This window comes from Notolabrus celidotus, unplaced genomic scaffold (assembly GCF_009762535.1).
Source record: "Notolabrus celidotus isolate fNotCel1 unplaced genomic scaffold, fNotCel1.pri scaffold_130_arrow_ctg1, whole genome shotgun sequence".
NCBI lineage: Eukaryota > Metazoa > Chordata > Actinopteri > Labriformes > Labridae > Notolabrus > Notolabrus celidotus.
In genome coordinates, this window is record NW_023260013.1 from 89,395 (window position 1) to 107,152 (window position 17,758).

A 17,758-nucleotide genomic window follows, 5' to 3' on the forward strand; every position below is an offset into this window, starting at 1 on the left:
AGACTACAGAGCTGTGCAAAAACTCAACAACACTGCTGGCTGTGTGAGAAGCACTGAAGCATGTCAGGGCTCTGAAAACACGTCTCCCACTGAACCATGGGAACAATCAATCCAACAGTTTCATTGATTCAAGTATTTCATGTGTCAGACAGTCCTTACCCACAGCAAACCTCACTGTCTATACAACATGGACTCACCTGCAGTGAAAACTAAACTCTGCTTTCAAAAGCTCCACATGATGCAGGGTTCAGTTTTCTACATCAACCTCCACAAACATCTGAAAACTGTAAAAGTTTGAGTCCACTTTGTCCCTTTATTCATCAAACTGTGTCAGCCCAACACGTTTGCTTTATTTACACCCTACATGGAGACTTGAGGTCCATTTCAGCCTCTTCATTAAACATGCTCTGGAATGTAAAGATCATTTCTCTAACGCCGACAGGAGACGACACCAATCTAAGCTGTTAGATCTGAAACACCTTTGTGTACCTGAAATCAAGAAAACTGGATCTGTGTCGTATTATTGGGATGCAAATGTTTAACACCAAAGTTTATTGGAGGAAACTCAGATAATCTTATCATGTGGAGAAACAGCAGAACAGATCAAGAAACCTTCAATGCAGTTTTTAATCTCACAAAGATTCTGCTGATCTCAATCTCCTGCTTCAAGTCCTCTTTATCCAGTCTGACAAACTAAACACCAAACTCTCTGTGATCACAGTCGCTGAAGAGACACTTTCCTTCCATCCTTCAGTGACTGCAGAGAGGATTCAATCAGTTTGGTGACCTGATCAACAATTTAAACTCAATCAAGCAAAAAGGCAAAAACAGGGAACTGATGCCCTCACTGTAAAAAAGTATTATCCAAGTTCATCAAAGAGTAACTGAGATCCAAATCCAGCTGGGTCCACGAGAGGAGGAGTCAATGCAAAGTGAGCCGTGTTCCTCCTCTACTTATGTGACTGCAGAGAGGAGGACAGAGGACAGTGGACACACACTTTAACATGATGGACTATAGGACAGGACTGCTGCTTCTAACTGTCTGCTGGGCAGGTGGAGATCTTCAATCATATTGATTTTACACAGCATTACTTTGTGTTTCCAGCTTATTCAACTTGATATTTATTCATCTACCTTACAGGTGTTGATGCTCAGACTCTGACTGAATCTGGACCAGTGGTTAAAAGTCCTGGAGGATCCCACAGACTGACCTGTACACATTCAGGGTTCAGTGGTACTCCTCATATGGCCTGGATCAGGCAGGCTCCTGGAAAAGGAATGGAGTGGGTTGCCTGGATTCACAGCAATGGTGGCAGCACCTACTACTCTGAGTCAGTGAAAGGCCGGTTCACCATCTCCAGAGACGACTCCAGCAGTAAACTCTACCTACAGATGAACAGTCTGAAGACTGAGGACTCTGCAGTGTATTACTGTGCCAGAGAGCCACAGTGAGAGACAATAACAGGAGAGACGTACAAAAACTACTTCCTCTATCTTCAACCATCACTGAGCGTTCAGATGTGAACACCTGTGACATGAAGCCACCAGAGGAGGAGCCCTCAGACCAACAATGATTCTATCATCAGATCAAAAACTGCTTTGAAATAAAGGTTTTATCTCACTCAAATATGGGTCCAGGTTCTCAGTCAGTCCAGGTTCCCAGAGTCAGTCCATGTTCTCACAGTCAGTCCAGGTTCACACAGTCAGTCCAGGTTCACACAGTCAGTCCAGGTTCTCAGAGTCAGTCCAGGTTCAGTCAGTCCAGGTTCAGTCAGTCAGTCCAGGTCCTCAAAGTCAGTCCAGATTCAGTCAGTCCAGGTTCAGTCAGTCAGTCCAGGTTCTCAGAGTCAGTCCAGGTTCTCAGAGTCAGTCCAGATTCACACAGTCAGTCCAGGTTCACACAGTCAGTCCAGGTTCCCGGAGTCAGTCCATGTTCTCACAGTCAGTCCAGGTTCACACAGTCAGTCCAGGTTCACACAGTCAGTCCAGGTTCTCACAGTCAGTCCAGGTTCACACAGTCAGTCCATGTTCTCAGAGTCAGTCCAGGTTCAGTCAGTCCAGGTTCAGTCAGTCAGTCCAGGTTCTCAGAGTCAGTCCAGGTTCTCAGAGTCAGTCCAGATTCACACAGTCAGTCCAGGTTCCCAGAGTCAGTCCAGGTTCTCAGAGTCAGTCCATGTTCTCACAGTCAGTCCAGGTTCACACAGTCAGTCCAGGTTCACACAGTCAGTCCAGGTTCTCACAGTCAGTCCAGGTTCACACAGTCAGTCCAGGTTCACACAGTCAGTCCATGTTCTCAGAGTCAGTCCAGGTTCAGTCAGTCCAGGTTCAGTCAGTCAGTCCAGGTTCTCAGAGTCAGTCCAGGTTCTCAGAGTCAGTCCAGATTCACACAGTCAGTCCAGGTTCCCAGAGTCAGTCCAGGTTTCTCAGTCAGTCCAGGTTCTCAGAGTCAGACCAGGTTCAGTCAGTCCAGGTGAAACAGCTTCCATCCTTGTCATAGATAATCATATTCATAACGAGGACTCTACTTGGACCCAAACTCAGGTAATGGAGACTCGACTCGGATACTTCTCCGATGACTTAAACCTGAACAATGAGGACTCAAGACTTGACCCAGACTCAGGTAATGGGGACTGGGCTTCATGGTGATATGAACCAACACAGACCTGCACAGTCACTGTGAATGTGAAGAAGACATTCAGTCATGAAATAATGGAGCATAAACCTTCAACTGTGTGTCAGTGTTTGTGTTTGAGTTGCTCTTTATGAAAAACTGTTGTTGGTTGGAGGATGCATTACAAACATGAATCTTTACTTTGCCTCAAACTACATTTATCTAAATGTTGTCAGAGTTATCCAATGTTTCCAAGAGGATCAAACAAAGAGTCAAACTCCATCATCCATGAGAGGAGAAGTTCATGCAAATGGGATCACTCTCTCTGAAAGGAGGAGTCAATGCAAAGTGAGCCGTGTTCCTCCTCTACTTATGTGACTGCAGAGAGGAGGACAGAGGACAGTGGACACACACTTTAACATGATGGACTATAGGACAGGACTGCTGCTTCTAACTGTCTGCTGGGCAGGTGGAGATCTTCAATCATATTGATTTTACACAGCATTACTTTGTGTTTCCAGCTTATTCAACTTGATATTTATTCATCTACCTTACAGGTGTTGATGCTCAGACTCTGACTCAATCTGAACCAGTGGTTAAAAGTCCTGGAGGATCCCACACACTGACCTGTACAGCCTCTGGGTTCACACTCAGCAGCTACGCCATGGCCTGGGTCAGACAGGCTCCTGGAAAAGGACTGGAGTGGATCGCTTATATTGGCACAAGCAGTACTCCTATCTATTACTCAGATTCAGTCCGGGGCAGATTCACCATCTCCAGAACTGACTCCAGCAGTAAACTCTACCTACAGATGAACAGTCTGAAGACTGAGGACTATGCAGTGTATTACTGTGCCAGGAGAGACACAGTGAGAGACAATAACAGGAGAGTCGTACAAAAACTACTTCCTCTATTTACAACCATCACTGGGAGCAGACGCTTGTTTCAGCTCCTTCCTGTCAGACAGACTCTGATACATCTCCATCAATAACAGCAAATCTCATACCACCCCGTCACACATGGTGTCCCCCAAGGCTCGGTGCTTGGTCCCCTCCTGTTCATCCTTTACATGCTCCCTCTCAATCACATCATATGCCGCCAAGGACTTCAATTTCACTGCTACGCTGATGATACCCAGCTCTACATCTCCACAAAAACCATCACTCCTCTCCACCCTCACAAACTGCCTCACTGACCTCAAAACCTGGATGAACAACAACTTCCTCAAACTCAATAACTGCAATAAATCTGAAATCATTCTCATCAGCCCCAAATCCCTCCTCCCCTCCACCCAGACCTTCTCCCTGAGCACCTTCATGACCTCCAGACTGGACTATGAAACAGCATCCTTTACGGCCTCCCCTCCACTGACCTCCAAAAACTCAAATATGTCAAGAACTCAGCTGCCCGGTTACTCACCCACTCCCGCTCCAGAGCTGATATCACACCCATCCTTCAGCACCTCCACTGGGTCCCCATACAGCTCCAAATCCACTTCAAGATCCTGGACATCAATCACCTCGCCCCCTCATACCTGACCGACCTCCTCAAGAGCCACTCCACATCTCCCCGCCTCAGATCATCAGATGCCGACCTCCTGTCCCCTATCACCAAGTCCAAGCACTGCACCTTAGGGGACAGAGCCTTTGCCATCACTGCCCCAACTCTCTGAACTCTCTCCCTCCAAACATCCTCAACTCAGACTCACTTCAATCATTTTAAAACCACCTCAAGACCTTACTGTTCAAAAAAGCTACAACACATGACCTCTACTCCAACCCCCCCTCTGTCTTTGTTCTGTTTTATTCAGCTGTTTTATTTTTTGCACTTTCTGTAAAGTGATATAGAGGACCCAAAAAAACACTATACAATGAGACATTATACATGAGAATTCAATCAGTCCTAAAAGTGGACTCAAACTGTGTTGGTGGAAAAGTCCTCACTATAAGTTAGAAGCTTTTCTAAAGAGCAGAGCCGTCTTTGATAAAGAGTCAGCTGAGATTTATAGAATCATCCATCAATCCTTGGAAAAGCATTAAAACAAATCTGAACACAGAGAACACTGAAAACAGAGACCAGTTAGAACGAGTGGCTAAGAGTCAATCCTGTCCACTGTGAAATAAAGGAGGGCTTCATACGCAGGGGGAAATACTTTACTTCACTGACAGAGAATCAGGAAACTGGAAACTACATCTTTTTCTCTAATGACCTCGTGAATAGACAAAAGAGTTATGACACAAATAGGTCATATAAAAAAAAGAGAGAAAACGTCTCTGAAAGGAGGAGTCAATGCAAAGTGAGCCGTGTTCCTCCTCTACTTATGTGACTGCAGAGAGGAGGACAGAGGACAGTGGACACACACTTTAACATGATGGACTATAGGACAGGACTGCTGCTTCTAACTGTCTGCTGGGCAGGTGGAGATCTTCAATCATATTGATTTTACACAGCATTACTTTGTGTTTCCAGTTTATTCACCTTGATATTTATTCATCTACCTTACAGGTGTTGATGCTCAGACTCTGACTCAATCTGAACCAGTGGTTAAAAGTCCTGGAGGATCCCACACACTGACCTGTACAGCCTCTGGGTTCACATTCAGCAGCTACTGGATGGCCTGGGTCAGACAGGCTCCTGGAAAAGGACTGGAGTGGATTGCTTGGATTGAAAACAATGGTGGCAGCACCTACTACCCTGAGTCAGTGAAAGGCCGGTTCACCATCTCCAGACACAACAGCAGACAGCAGGTGTATCTGCAGATGAACAGTCTGAAGACTGAGGACTCTGCAGTGTATTACTGTGCCAGAGACCCACAGTGAGAGACAATAACAGGAGAGACGTACAAAAACTACTTCCTCTATTTACAACCATCACTGAACGTTCAGATGTGAACACCTGTGACATGAAGCCACCAGAGGAGGAGCCCTCAGACCAACAATGATTCTATCATCAGATCAAAAACTGCTTTGAAATAAAGGTTTTATCTCACTCAAATATGGGTCCAGGTTCTCAGTCAGTCCATGTTCTAACAGTCAGACCAGGTTCTAACAGTCAGTCCATGTTCTAACAGTCAGACCAGGTTCTAACAGTCAGTCCAGGTTCTCAGTCAGACCAGATTCAGTCAGTCCAGGTGAAACAGCTTCCATCCTTGTCATAGATAATCATATTCATAACGAGGACTCTACTTGGACCAAAACTCAGGTAATGGAGACTCGACTCAGATACTTCTCCGATGAATTAAACCTGAACAATGAGGACTCAAGACTTGACCCAGACTCAGGTAATGGGGACTGGGCTTCATGGTGATATGAACCAACACAGACCTGCACAGTCACTGTGAATGTGAAGAAAACATTCAGTCATGAAATAATGGAACATAAACCTTCAACTGTGTGTCAGTGTTTGTGTTTGAGTTGCTCTTTATGAAAAACTGTTGTTGGTTGGAGGATGCATTACAAACATGAATCTTTACTTTGCCTCAAACTACATTTATCTAAATGTTGTCAGAGTTATCCAATGTTTCCAAGAGGATCAAACAAAGAGTCAAACTCCATCATCCATGAGAGGAGAAGTTCATGCAAATGGGATCAATCTCTCTGAAAGGAGGAGTCAATGCAAAGTGAGCCGTGTTCCTCCTCTACTTATGTGACTGCAGAGAGGAGGACAGAGGACAGTGGACACACACTTTAACATGATGGACTATAGGACAGGAGCTTCATCATCAGCCATGTTCTCTGTAGCTCTGCTGCTGCTGGCTGCTGGATCCTGTGAGTCTCACTGAGACACACACTGACAGCATGATCACAGCACACTGACTCTGAATACACTGATTCAATATTCTACATGTTTTCCTCCACAGGTGTGAAGTGTGACACGCTGACTCAGCCAGCCTCTGTGACTGTGCAGCCAGGTCAGAGTCTGACCATCACCTGTCAGGTCTCTTATTCTGTTGACAGCTACTACACAGCCTGGATCAGACAGCCTGCAGGGAAAGGACTGGAGTGGATTGGGATGAAGTACAGCAGTACTTCATACTACAAAGATTCACTGAAGAACAAGTTCAGCATCGACTTGGACTCCTCCAGAAACACAGCGACTCTAAACGGACAGAACATGCAGCCTGGAGACTCTGCAGTGTATTACTGTGCCAGACAGACACAGTGAGAGACAATAACAGGAGAGACGTACAAAAACTACTTCCTCTATTTACAACCATCACTGAGCGTTCAGATGTGAACACCTGTGACATGAAGCCACCAGAGGAGGAGCCCTCAGACCAACAATGATTCTATCATCAGATCAAAAACTGCTTTGAAATAAAGGTTTTATCTCACTCAAATATGGGTCCAGGTTCTCAGTCAGTCCATGTTCTCACAGTCAGTCCAGGTTCAGTCAGTCAGTCCAGGTTCTCAGAGTCAGTCCAGATTCAGTCAGTCCAGGTTCAGTCAGTCAGTCCAGGTCCTCAAAGTCAGTCCAGATTCAGTCAGTCCAGGTTCTCAGAGTCAGTCCAGGTTCTCAGAGTCAGTCCAGGTTCTCAGAGTCAGTCCAGATTCAGTCAGTCCAGGTTCAGTCAGTCAGTCCAGGTTCTCAGAGTCAGTCCAGGTTCTCAGAGTCAGTCCAGATTTAGTCAGTCCAGGTTGAGTCAGTCAGTCCAGGCTCTCAGAGTCAGTCCAGATTCAGTCAGTCCAGGTTCAGTCAGTCAGACTGGGTCCTCAGTCAGTCCAGGTTCAGTCAGTCAGACCGGGTCCTCAGTCAGTCCAGGTTCAGTCAGTCCAGGTGAAACAGCTGCTCTCCTTGTCATAGATCATCATATTCATAATGAGGACTCTACTTGGACCCAAACTCAGGTAATGGAGACTCGACTCGGATACTTCTCCGATAACTTAGACCTGAACACTGAGGACTCAAGACTGGACCCAGACTCAGGTAATGGGGACTGGGCTTCATGATGATATGAACCAACACAGACCTGCACAGTCACTGTGAATGTGAAGAAGACATTCAGTCATGAAATAATGGAGCATAAACCTTCAACTCCAAAACGTCCTTTTTTAAAATGCTGCTTAAATCAAGTTTCCCAGAGGAAGAAAGTCAGATCTCATCTCTGACAATTTGTCCTGCTTTGGTTTTTTGCCTTTAAAGGGTTTTTTTTTTTCTGCATGTTTCCTCAGCAGAGACCAGCAGCTTCATTGGGATTGGAACAGAGCTTAGAACAGGAGCCACTCCCATGTTATCCTGATGCAAATGTTCAGTGTGTGCAGAGTACTTCTGTCCAGCTGATGCTCTCGTACTCTGTGTGGAGCGTCAGAGGTCACATCTGCAGCCTCAGGATGATGAACACACTCACTCTTCTGCTGGCTGCTCTCTCTCTACCCTGTTAGTTCTCATGCTTCTCCATCTTTTATCCTCATTAGAGAACATGATGGTCGTCAGTGATTCCAGAAAACTCCCTGCATGTCTGACTTTCTCCTGTGGCTCCTCTCTGCTTGTATCTCATCAGGTTGTACAGGTCAGAGTATGGAGTCCATTCCTTCCAGCTCAGTACTGAAGAGGCCCGGGGAGACTCTCAGTCTCTCCTGTCGGGGATCAGGCTTCACCTTTAGCTGCTGTGTTATGAGCTGGATCAGACAACCTGCAGGAAAAGCCCTGGAATGGATCGGGAGCGGCTACTCTGATCCCAGCAGAAACACTTATGGGAGCAGTGTGCGAGGACGAGTTGGAATCAGGAGAGATGACAGCAGCAGCATGGTGTATCTGAGTCTGTCCAACTTACAGCCTGGAGACTCTGCTGTGTATTACTGTGCCAGAGACCCACAACAACACAAACCATCTGTAGAGCTGAACAAAAACCCCTCAGAGCCTGAACACCTGTGATATGAAGCCACCAGAGGAGGAGCCCTCAGACCAACAATGATCAAACTATGAAAAACTGTTGTTGGTTGGAGGATGCATTACAAACATGAATCTTTACTTTGCCTCAAACTACATTTATCTAAATGTTGTCAGAGTTATCCAATGTTTCCAAGAGGATCAAACAAAGACTCAAACTCCATCATCCATGAGAGGAGAAGTTCATGCAAATGGGATCAATCTCTCTGAAAGGAGGAGTCAATGCAAAGTGAGCCGTGTTCCTCCTCTACTTATGTGACTGCAGAGAGGAGGACAGAGGACAGTGGACACACACTTTAACATGATGGACTATAGGACAGGACTGCTGCTTCTAACTGTCTGCTGGGCAGGTGGAGATCTTCAATCATATTGCTTTTACACAGCATTACTTTGTGTTTCCAGCTTATTCAACTTGATATTTATTCATCTACCTTACAGGTGTTGATGCTCAGACTCTGACTCAATCTGAACCAGTGGTTAAAAGTCCTGGAGGATCCCACACACTGACCTGTACAGCCTCTGGGTTCACATTCAGCAGCTTCTGGATGGCCTGGGTCAGACAGGCTCCTGGAAAAGGACTGGATTGGGTTGCAACTATCAGCAACGGTGGTGGCAGCACCTACTACCCTGAGTCAGTGAAAGGCCGGTTCACCATCTCCAGAACCGACTCCAGCAGTAAACTCTACCTACAGATGAACAGTCTGAAGACTGAGGACTCTGCAGTGTATTACTGTGCCAGAGAGCCACAGTGAGAGACAATACCAGGAGAGACGTACAAAAACTACTTCCTCTATCTTCAACCATCACTGAACGTTCAGATGTGAACACCTGTGACATGAAGCCACCAGAGGAGGAGCCCTCAGACCAACAATGATCAAACAGCAGCTTAGTAACAGAGACTAAACACACATACACATTTGATAATCATGACCTGTACAGGCTCTGGGTTCACATTCAGCAGCGTCTGGATGGCCTGGGTCAGACCAGCTCCTGGAAAAGGACTGGAGTGGGTTTCTTCCATCAGATATGACAGTGCTGAGATCTACTACTCTGAGTCAGTGAAAGGCCGGTTCACCATCTCCAGAGACAACAGCAGACAGCAGGTGTATCTGCAGATGAACAGTCTGAAGATTCTGCTGTTTATTATTCTGCTCCAGAGCCACAGTGACACGAGAGGAAGCAACACTGTAATAAAACAGAAACTGAAAAGATGAAAAATAAAGAAATAAGTTTATAAAATCTGACAATCAGCAGAGACACTTCAGTTTGACATCAAGTTTCCTGCACAGCACTGGAGTTCTCCCTCTTGATGCCCAAACACACTGAGAAAATCATGATTCCTATGAGCCTAAATGTTAGACTCGGTGTGTGACATGATGATGATGGAGGGAACATAAATGTTAGAAGAAGAGGTATAGGTTTGTCTCAGATGGTAGAGCAGACGCCCCACAGAGACAGGGCTGGAATGATTAGTTCCTGGTCCTGATATGATTTGGTACATGTCACCCCGACTCCCTCCCCACAGTTCCTCTCTCTGAAGCTGTCCAATCAAATAAAGGAAAACACCCCAAAATATGACCTTTAGAAACAGAAGAAGAGAAATAAAGATGAGAGGATTATAAAGAGAATGTGTTTGTCTCCTTCGTCTGACTTTGAAGAGTAAATTAAATCTATGTGATTGAGAAAATATTAAAATGTTAGACGGTCTCTTCGTCTGTTTGAAAGTTAGTGTTTGTTACAAACAGAAGGACTGGGAGGACAGGTTTCTGTAAACGTGTCAAAGAAAACTGGAAATTATTTTAACCTGACGTTAAATTTGAAGACCTCACCAGAAGACAAGATGAAAGGTTGAAGTAAAAAGAAGAAGAAGGAAATGAGATCACTCTCTCTGAAAGGAGGAGTCAATGCAAAGTGAGCCGTGTTCCTCCTCTACTTATGTGACTGCAGAGAGGAGGACAGAGGACAGTGGACACACACTTTAACATGATGGACTATAGGACAGGACTGCTGCTTCTAACTGTCTGCTGGGCAGGTGGAGATATTCAATCATATTGATTTTACACAGCATTACTTTGTGTTTCCAGCTTATTCAACTTGATATTTATTCATCTACCTTACAGGTGTTGATGCTCAGACTCTGACTCAATCTGAACCAGTGGTTAAAAGTCCTGGAGGATCCCACAGACTGACCTGTACAGCCTCTGGGTTCACAATCAGCAGCTCCTGGATGGCCTGGATCAGACAGGCTCCTGGAAAAGGACTGGAGTGGATTTCTATTATCGAATATGACAGTGATAGAATCTTCTACTCTGCGTCAGTGAAAGGCCGGTTCACCATCTCCAGAGACAACAGCAGAGAGCAGGTGTATCTGCAGATGAACAGTCTGCAGACTGAGGACTCTGCAGTGTATTACTGTGCCAGGAGAGACACAGTGAGAGACAATAACAGGAGAGTCGTACAAAAACTACTTCCTCTATCTTCAACCATCACTGAGCGTTCAGTCTCTTTAGTCCTGAGTCTTCACTGATGGTGAGAAACTGTGGATGATGAAAATCTGAGTCCTGAGTGAATCTATACGTTCATGTTGTCTTATTTCATTTACTGATCATGTTATCTTTTAATATTAAACTTTATTGCTTTATCTTTTCACACACAGAGTTTAACAATGATGCAAAGTTTCAGCCTCCTCTGTATGAAATAAAGTGTTTGCCTTGCATCACAGTGGGGGGTGTATTTAACCCTTTGCTCTTGCTTTGAGGATGAGATGGTTTCTGAAGGTCTCACTCGTGCAGGTTTAACTGCTGCAAAAGCAACGCAGTCCTTCAGGGGATCTGTTCCCCTTGTGGACTTTAGTGACTCCAAACCACCAGAGGAGGAGCCCTCAGACCAGCAATGACTTCATGTCAGTTTAATCTGACAGTTAAGAGAATAAGAGTCTCATTTTATGATGTTTCCACTTCCTGTTTTAACTTGAACTCATTTCTGGATTTGGATGGTTCTGGACTCCGAGTCAACAATAAGGTCCTGATAACAGACACACATGGTCACAGCATGGCCTCTCTTAAGTCTCACGCTCCATGTACAGAGGATAGAGTCCCGTGCTGCATGTCATCCCCTCTCTCTCCTCCCAGTTTCCTCTTCTGTCCACTGTTGTGTAAAAAAGACATAAAAGTCCAAAAACACAAACTTTAAAACTTGATTTTATGTTGTGGAAAATAAAGAAAGTGTAAATGATCAGTTTCTACATGAAGTTGTTTTTCACTGTCAGACCATCCTGCAGTTAATAAAGAGGAAACAATGATGAACTATGACTAAATATGTCTGCACCACACAACAACAAGTTCACACTCATTTCTCTCTGAAAGGAGGAGTCAATGCAAAGTGAGCCGTGTTCCTCCTCTACTTATGTGACTGCAGAGAGGAGGACAGAGGACAGTGGACACACACTTTAACATGATGGACTATAGGACAGGACTGCTGCTTCTAACTGTCTGCTGGGCAGGTGGAGATCTTCAATCATATTGATTTTACACAGCATTACTTTGTGTTTCCAGCTTATTCAACTTGATATTTATTCATCTACCTTACAGGTGTTGATGCTCAGACTCTGACTCAATCTGAACCAGTGGTTAAAAGTCCTGGAGGATCCCACACACTGACCTGTACAGGCTCTGGGTTCACATTCAGCAGCTCCTATATGGCCTGGGTCAGACAGGCTCCTGGAAAAGGACTGGAGTGGATTGCCTGGATTCACACAGGCAGTTCACATATCTTTTACTCTGAGTCAGTGAAAGGCCGGTTCACCATCTCCAGAGACGACTCCAGCAGTAAACTCTACCTACAGATGAACAGTCTGCAGACTGAGGACTCTGCAGTGTATTACTGTGCCAGAGACCCACAGTGAGAGACAATAACAGGAGAGTCGTACAAAAACTACTTCCTCTATTTAACACTTCTCTCAGTTTGTGCTCTCCTCAGTACTAACAGTGATGATGAATAACTGTAAGCAATGAAAAACTCTAAGTAGTGATTGGTGTCTTATTTGATCTCATCTCAGCCAAATTAAAAAAGACATAATCAATAGACTGTTTTGATTTGTATGGATCATCAATAAAATGACGCCCTCATAGATTCAGTAGATTCACAACAACAACAAGCACAGGTTGGATCATCAGTCTAAGAAGGAGCCCGCTCGCTCATCATGAAGTGAAGAATCCAACATTTCCATGCAGAGTTCAGATTGTTAAACAGACTTCTTACACTCAACTAAAAGCTCTCAGATATTCTTCTCCACTGAAACTGGAACATTACAGTTTGTGACCTGTAGAGGGCGATGTAGGACTGACAGAGTCTCACTCTGATCCTGATCAAGAAAGAACACGAGTCCTTCTCTATGCAAAGTGAGCTTCCTCACAGTCTGATATAAAGACTTGGCATCAGGCTGTGAGACTCAGAAGAAGAGAAGCTCTCATCAGCTCATCTTCATCATCAGCCATGTTCTCTGTAGCTCTGCTGCTGCTGGCTGCTGGATCCTGTGAGTCTCACTGAGACACACACTGACAGCATGATCACAGCACACTGACTCTGAATACACTGATTCAATATTCTACATGTTTTCCTCCACAGGTGTGAAGTGTGAAACGCTGACTCAGCCAGCCTCTGTGACTGTGCAGCCAGGTCAGAGTCTGACCATCACCTGTCAGGTCTCTTATGCTCTCAGCAGCTATGCTACAGCTTGGATCAGACAGCCTGCAGGGAAAGGACTGGAGTGGATTATAAGAGGACGTGTTGGATACACCACATATGTCAAAGATTCACTGAAGAACAAGTTCAGCATCAGTTTGGACTCCTCCAGTAAAACAGCGACTCTAAGCGGACAGAACATGCAGCCTGGAGACTCTGCAGTGTATTACTGTGCCAGACAGACACAGTGAGAGACAATAACAGGAGAGACGTACAAAAACTACTTCCTCTATTTTCAACCAGCACTGGGAGCAGACGCTTGTTTCAGCATCACTTTACAAAGTGATCATGATTATCAGTCAGTGCTGAAAATCTCAAGTAATGACTGTAGTAAATGATGTATCAGAGAACATGGTCAGAGTGAATACTTGATTCTGATTGGTCCCAAGTTCCTGATTATGGACTCACATGGTCACAGCATGGCCTCTCTTAAGTCTCACGCTCCATGTACAGAGGATAGAGTCCCGTGCTGCATGTCATCCCCTCTCTCTCCTCCCAGTTTCCTCTTCTGTCCACTGTTGTGTAAAAAAGACATAAAAGTCCAAAAACACAAACTTTAAAACTTGATTTTATGTTGTGGAAAATAAAGAAAGTGTAAATGATCAGTTTCTACATGAAGTTGTTTTTCACTGTCAGACCATCCTGCAGTTAATAAAGAGGAAACAATGATGAACTATGACTAAATATGTCTGCACCACACAACAACAAGTTCACACTCATTTCTCTCTGAAAGGAGGAGTCAATGCAAAGTGAGCCGTGTTCCTCCTCTACTTATGTGACTGCAGAGAGGAGGACAGAGGACAGTGGACACACACTTTAACATGATGGACTATAGGACAGGACTGCTGCTTCTAACTGTCTGCTGGGCAGGTGGAGATCTTCAATCATATTGATTTTACACAGCATTACTTTGTGTTTCCAGCTTATTCAACTTGATATTTATTCATCTACCTTACAGGTGTTGATGCTCAGACTCTGACTGAATCTGAACCAGTGGTTAAAAGTCCTGGAGGATCCCACAGACTGACCTGTACAGCCTCTGGGCTTACAATCAGTGGCTCCTGGATGAACTGGGTCAGACAGGCTCCTGGAAAAGGACTGGAGTGGATCGCTTATATCAACAGCGATGGTGGCACCACCCACTACCCTGAGTCAGTGAAAGGCCGGTTCACCATCTCCAGAGACAACAGCAGACAGCAGGTGTATCTGCAGATGAACAGTCTGAAGACTGAGGACTCTGCAGTGTATTACTGTGCCAGAGAGCCACAACAACACAAACCATCTGTAGAGCTGAACAAAAACCCCTCAGAGCCTGAACACCTGTGACATGAAGCCACCAGAGGAGGAGCCCTCAGACCAACCATTATTATCATCAGATCAGTGGGCAAAAACTGCTTTGAATAAAGTCTTTATCTCTCTAAAATATGGGTCCAGGTTCTCACCGTCAGTCCAGGTTCAGTCAGTCCAGGTTTGGTCAGTCCAGGTTCAGTCAGTCAGTCAGTCAGTCCAGGTTCAGTCAGTCAGTCAGTCAGTCCAGGTTCAGTCAGTCAGTCCAGGTTTGGTCAGTCCAGGTTCAGTCAGTCAGTCCAGGTTCAGTCAGTCAGTCCAGGTTTGGTCAGTCCAGGTTCAGTCAGTCAGTCCAGGTTCAGTCAGTCAGTCCAGGTTTGGTCAGTCCAGGTTCAGTCAGTCAGTCCAGGTTCAGTCAGTCAGTCCAGGTTTGGTCAGTCCAGGTTCAGTCAGTCAGTCCAGGTTCAGTCAGTCAGTCCAGGTTTGGTCAGTCCAGGTTCAGTCAGTCAGTCCAGGTTCAGTCAGTCAGTCCAGGTTCAGTCAGTCAGTCCAGGTTCAGACTCACACACTGGTTAAAGGAACCACAGAGGCTTCACAAAAACTCCACATACATGTCCTCACAACAACCTGCAGGTTGCAGCAGGAGACATGGAGGCAGAGCACACACAGGAGAGAGGAACACTCTCTGAAACACACATGAACACATTAAAAGCAGCAGCTGTGCTTTGTGACTTCCTGATTCTTCATTCTTTATATCAAAAATGAGAATTTCTGCAACCTTAAAGCTAAATCATGTCATTACAGCTTTTTAACAGCAGCTGTTGGTAACTTCTTTCATCATGTTTGATCCATCCTGTCAGGATGAACAAACGTCAGGTTCAGAAACCTGAAAAGCATCTTCATAAATATCTTTCTGTGTAAAGTTAACATTACTGACAACATTTCAAGATACTTTACGTAGCATAAAGACTCATCCTTCTTTTAGAGTCAGAGTCCTTCTCTATGCAAAGTGAGCTTCCTCACAGTCTGATATAAAGACTTGGCATCAGGCTGTGAGTCTCAGAAGAAGAGAAGCTCTCATCAGCTCATCTTCATCATCAGCCATGTTCTCTGTAGCTCTGCTGCTGCTGGCTGCTGGATCCTGTGAGGAGGAGCTTTGAAACTAATCCATCAGAAACACTGAATAATAACATGAATGATGGAGATAATGTTGATTTGTGTTTCCACAGGTGTGAACAGTATTGATCTCATCCAGCCAGACTCAAAGGTTGTGCAGCCTGGACAGTCTCTGACCCTCACCTGTCAGGTCTCTGGTTATTCTGTCAGCAGCTACTGGACAGCCTGGATCAGACAGCCTGCAGGGAAAGGACTGGAGTGGATTGGGATGAGAATTGGATCCACGACGAACTATAAAGATTCTTTAAAACACAAGTTCAGCATCGACACAGATTCCTCCAGAAACACAGCGACTCTAACAGGACAGAACATGCAGCCTGGAGACTCTGCAGTGTATTACTGTGCAGTAGATCCACAACAACACAAACCATCTGTAGAGCTGAACAAAAACCCCTCAGAGCCTGAACACCTGTGACATGAAGCCACCAGAGGAGGAGCCCTCAGACCAACAATGATCAAACTATGAAAAACTGTTGTTGTTTGGAGGATGCATTACAAACATGAATCTTTACTTTGCCTCAAACTACATTTATCTAAATGTTGTCAGAGTTATCCAATGTTTCCAAGAGGATCAAACAAAGAGTCAAACTCCATCATCCATGAGAGGAGAAGTTCATGCAAATGGGATCAATCTCTCTGAAAGGAGGAGTCAATGCAAAGTGAGCCGTGTTCCTCCTCTACTTATGTGACTGCAGAGAGGAGGACAGAGGACAGTGGACACACACTTTAACATGATGGACTATAGGACAGGACTGCTGCTTCTAACTGTCTGCTGGGCAGGTGGAGATCTTCAATCATATTGATTTTACACAGCATTACTTTGTGTTTCCAGCTTATTCAACTTGATATTTATTCATCTACCTTACAGGTGTTGATGCTCAGACTCTGACTGAATCTGAACCAGTGGTTAAAAGTCCTGGAGGATCCCACAGACTGACCTGTACAGCCTCTGGGTTCACCTTCAGCAGCTATGGAATGAACTGGGTCAGACAGGCTCCTGGAAAAGGACTGGAGTGGATTGCTTATGTCTGCACAGGCAGTTCTCCTATCTATTACTCAGAGTCAGTTCGGGGCCGGTTCACCATCTCCAGAGACGACAGCAGACAGCAGGTGTATCTGCAGATGAACAGTCTGCAGACTGAGGACTCTGCAGTGTATTACTGTGCCAGGAGAGCCACAGTGAGAGACAATAACAGGAGAGACGTACAAAAACTACTTCCTCTATCTTCAACCATCACTGAGCGTTCAGTCTCTTTAGTCCTGAGTCTTCACTGATGGTGAGAAACTGTGGATGATGAAAATCTGAGTCCTGAGTGAATCTATACGTTCATGTTGTCTTATTTCATTTACTGATCATGTTATCTTTTAATATTAAACTTTATTGCTTTATCTTTTCACACACAGAGTTTAACAATGATGCAAAGTTTCAGCCTCCTCTGTATGAAATAAAGTGTTTGCCTTGCATCACAGTGGGGGGTGTATTTAACCCTTTGCTCTTGCTTTGAGGATGAGATGGTTTCTGAAGGTCTCACTCGTGCAGGTTTAACTGCTGCAAAAGCAACGCAGTCCTTCAGGGGATCTGTTCCCCTTGTGGACTTTAGTGACTCCAAACCACCAGAGGAGGAGCCCTCAGACCAGCAATGACTTCATGTCAGTTTAATCTGACAGTTAAGAGAATAAGAGTCTCATTTTATGATGTTTCCACTTCCTGTTTTAACTTGAACTTAATTCTGGATTTGGATGGTTCTGGACTCCAAGTCAACAATAAGGTCCTGATAACAGACACACATGGTCACAGCATGGCCTCTCTTAAGTCTCACGCTCCATGTACAGAGGATAGAGTCCCGTGCTGCATGTCATCCCCTCTCTCTCCTCCCAGTTTCCTCTTCTGTCCACCGTTGTGTAAAAAAGACATAAAAGTCCAAAAACACAAACTTTAAAACTTGATTTTATGTTGTGGAAAATAAAGAAAGTGTAAATGATCAGTTTCTACATGAAGTTGTTTTTCACTGTCAGACCATCCTGCAGTTAATAAAGAGGAAACAATGATGA

The 17,758-nt window shown here is 44.9% G+C and overlaps 1 long non-coding RNA gene and 4 gene segments (V, D, J or C); 4 read left to right on the plus strand and 1 right to left on the minus strand.

Annotated features, from left to right (window-relative positions):
- Window positions 1-967: 967 nt before the first annotated feature.
- On the plus strand, window positions 968-1,467 carry LOC117808635. The segment is given in 2 exon segments: window positions 968-1,053; window positions 1,142-1,467. Coding segments are annotated over 2 exon segments (360 nt in total).
- A 4,798-nt stretch (window positions 1,468-6,265) lies between these two features.
- Window positions 6,266-6,775, plus strand: LOC117808620. The segment is given in 2 exon segments: window positions 6,266-6,378; window positions 6,471-6,775. Coding segments are annotated over 2 exon segments (381 nt in total).
- A 6,212-nt stretch (window positions 6,776-12,987) lies between these two features.
- LOC117808639 lies at window positions 12,988-13,434 on the plus strand. The segment is given in 2 exon segments: window positions 12,988-13,034; window positions 13,127-13,434. Coding segments are annotated over 2 exon segments (348 nt in total).
- Window positions 13,435-13,742: 308 nt separating this feature from the next.
- LOC117808640 overlaps window positions 13,743-17,758 on the minus strand; it is a 53,151-nt gene continuing 49,135 nt past the window's right edge. Inside the window, exon 3 of the long non-coding RNA XR_004630379.1 lies at window positions 13,743-13,758. This is a non-coding gene — a long non-coding RNA (uncharacterized LOC117808640). The remainder of the gene's footprint in view (window positions 13,759-17,758) is intronic.
- LOC117808624 overlaps window positions 14,016-17,758 on the plus strand; it is a 33,716-nt gene continuing 29,973 nt past the window's right edge. Inside the window, 2 exon segments of the V gene segment in view lie at window positions 14,016-14,113; window positions 14,202-14,504. Coding sequence covers window positions 14,065-14,113; window positions 14,202-14,504 — 352 coding nt within the window.